Here is a 3,073-nt window from a genome sequence, read left to right as displayed (position 1 = left end):
GTTCGAGCTAAATTCAACTTTTTAACGCAAAAATTTGAAAAAATTCCTACAACTTTCAAAAAATTCAGAAACTTTGAAAAAATAAACAAAATTACACTTTTGGGCTTGCGACTGATTCGTTTTTCGACAGCACTGATGAACAATTTTCTTGTTGAAAAAAACATGGTGTGGTAACACTGGTGAGAAGAATCTCTGACTTTCTTGTGAAATGACTTTTTCCAGTTTTTCTTTTTTTCCATTTATTCGATATTGTTTTGAAATTTCAATGATACAAAATGATTTTTTCAATAAAATTTCACTTTAAAAATATCATATTATGCAAAAAATAAATGAAAATTCTTAAAAGTTTGAAATGCAAAATTGAATTCGAATATGTGTCGTTTTCGTTGATTTCCGAAAAAACAGTGTTGTAAGTGGAGTGAACTTGATAATTTTTTTAGATGGTGATAACAAGTTATCAGTAAAGTTGTTTTGAAATTTTTTCAGTCGTGCTTCTGCTGTTGTTCGTCTCAAAAATTCAGAATTTGAGTCCGTAAGTACACTTGGAGATCGTTTAAATCATCCTTACACATTTATAAATACTCTACATTCACTCCACTTTCCAGGACTCGCCCGTCCAGATCCTACAATGCCGAAAAAATTCGTAGGCGAAAATTCAAAGGCAGTGGTAGCCAGAGCTCGTAAAGAAGCAGTTCGAAAAGAAGAACAGCAGAAAAAAAAGCAACAGGAAGAAGACGAGTATTGGCGAGACGATGATAAACAGATAGTGAAAAAACAGCAACGTAAAGTAAGCCTTGAAAGTAAAAATTATCATTCGTTTGCCAACATTCTCACTTACATTGATTTTTGATCTATTTTCAAAGGATGAGAAAGAGAAAAAGAAGCAAGAACTAATGGAAAAGAAACAAGCAGTTAAAGCTCTTCTAGAGAGTGAAATGAGTTCTATAAAATCAGCTAAACCAGAACCGAAGCTTACTCGATTGCAAATAACGGTACGTTCAACAGCTAACTTGAGTTATCTTCGTCGTAAATGTAAAAAATTCCTTAATCAATAATGAATTTTACACTAGGCAAAGTTAACTACTGAGAAGAAAGAAGCTCCTTCGGATCCAAAAGTTGTTGTAGATGAACCAATCATAGAGAATTTAAACAGACTGCAAATCGATGGCGAAGAAGCACGTACTGTGGACGAAGCTCTACGAGTTTTAGGGTAATTTCTACAATCTATTACTATTACGTACTTGTAGCCGTTCATTTGAGTTATTAATTTTAACTTTTTACGCTGTATTGTGTTTCAGTGCTGCTGAAAAAGAAATAGATAAACATCCGGAGAAAAGGATGAAAGCAGCGTTCACAGCATTCGAAGCTGAAAATATGGAAAGACTGAAAAAAGAATACCCTACTTTGCGTTTATCTCAACTCAAACAAATGTTACGAAAAGAATGGATGAAATCGCCAGCTAATCCTTTGAATAATTTGTAAAAGTTCTGCCAGCAGTGTCGAGTTGTTTAGGATTTTATTCCTCATTCATTTCGAATTATCGTCGAGTGTTCCAGTGAACGTGTATTTTATACCTTTGAGTAGAGAAGGTGCTGTATCTTGTACGGATATAATTTCGTTCCTAAGAAGAAGAATTGCTCAAGTTTGCGCAAAAAATATAATCAAAAGATCAGGAAAATGGTGCGAGTAGTCGATTGCACCGAAAATTTCATACAAAATGCGTTATTTATCAAATTACTCGTAGGAACCTTTTTTTATCATGTTTGTTGCTTCTAATTTACTTTTTGTATCTTCGAAATAAAACATAGTTTCGAAATATCACTAATAGCTTCGTTTTTATGTTTAAGAAAGCATTACGTATGAGACAAGATGAAGGAGCATTGGTCAAGGAGGTTTTCATCTCACTAGTCGTCAATTCAGAATTATCAGTGTAGAATAAACATAAATGAAATTCTCTGCATAGAAAGGGAACAACGCAGGTAAACTAAAATAGTGTATAATTCGCTGAGTAATCCTCATTACAAAAATTATAGTGTTCTAATCCGCTGAGTGATTACGATTGCAAGACCAGCAAAAAAAAAATAACAGTTTGATTTCGTAGAAGTTTCGCGTAAAAACCCTATACGCATGTCCTGTTTCAATCAATGTAAAAGAATTAAGATAGTCGAAAGTATTTCAGCTGATAAAAATCACTATTACATACTATTTGGCACCATTGGCGCTACAAACTGCTGGTAGCCATTGGCACGTTTCCAACGTTTGGTTTAAGCAAGCAAAAACTTTATACAGTAGTCGGTTTTCCCACAAAAGCTGAATAGTTATCATTTTAGCAATATACGATGGGTATTGTAGACTACATACTACGTGGAATGTACGTGTACATGTATCTTTACCTATCGCTGAATGGTATCTAGATCTACCATCGCCGTGATTTCGATGAACAAACAATTTTGAGGGGTTTATTTTTTCAATCCGAGCTCCGAGTGCTTATTTTTTATAGCTAAATCAATTGAATAGAACGGAAAACGAGATAAGTAATTTATTTAATCGTGTTGACGAAAAGAAATCTTTTATCTGCTCGTAGATTTAGGAAAATTAAAGGTAAAAAATGGCAATATAATAATTCGCAAAACAATACACCAAGTTGATAGCAAAATATTTGTATCATTTCAACGTAAATTTTTGTTGAAAAAATATCTCGAACGAATTTATTGAACAAAAAATCTTTTCACGTTTCATCTATCTGATTCTCGCATCGGCATCATTTTAATTCTACGTGTTTTCTTTCTCACTAGTGTTATAAAAGAAAAAAAATTATGCGAATGAACAACAAAATATTCTTATACGACGCGTCGGAGACCTATCAATACTCCAAGATGTTTATCAAAAATTCGATTTCTCATTCAAAATTTTTTTCCTCCTCGGCCTCGTGACCAGAAATTATTCGATTTTATGTTCCGCATTTAAATTATACCGCCAAAACCTAAGAAACCAATCGAAATGTTATCAACGAGCTGACTCGCTTGAGGAGATTTTTTTTGAAATGGAAATTTTTCGTCTCATGGGTGACAAT

The 3,073-nt window shown here is 33.3% G+C and overlaps 1 protein-coding gene across 1 annotated transcript; it reads left to right on the top strand.

Moving 5' to 3' along the window:
- Window positions 1-376: 376 nt before the first annotated feature.
- LOC135847097 (coiled-coil domain-containing protein 124-B) lies at window positions 377-1,821 on the top strand. The gene is made up of 5 exons (XM_065366511.1): window positions 377-532; window positions 606-787; window positions 864-992; window positions 1,071-1,210; window positions 1,299-1,821. Exons 2-5 carry the CDS (start codon window positions 629-631, stop codon window positions 1,480-1,482), a joined length of 612 nt encoding a protein of 203 aa, XP_065222583.1. The 5' UTR covers window positions 377-532; window positions 606-628; the 3' UTR covers window positions 1,483-1,821.
- The last annotated feature ends 1,252 nt before the right edge of the window (window positions 1,822-3,073 follow it).

Source organism: Planococcus citri, chromosome 5 (assembly GCF_950023065.1).
Source record: "Planococcus citri chromosome 5, ihPlaCitr1.1, whole genome shotgun sequence".
Classification (NCBI taxonomy): domain Eukaryota; kingdom Metazoa; phylum Arthropoda; class Insecta; order Hemiptera; family Pseudococcidae; genus Planococcus; species Planococcus citri.
Note: the sequence above shows the minus strand (reverse complement) of the source record. Positions and strands in the feature narration are given on the sequence as shown.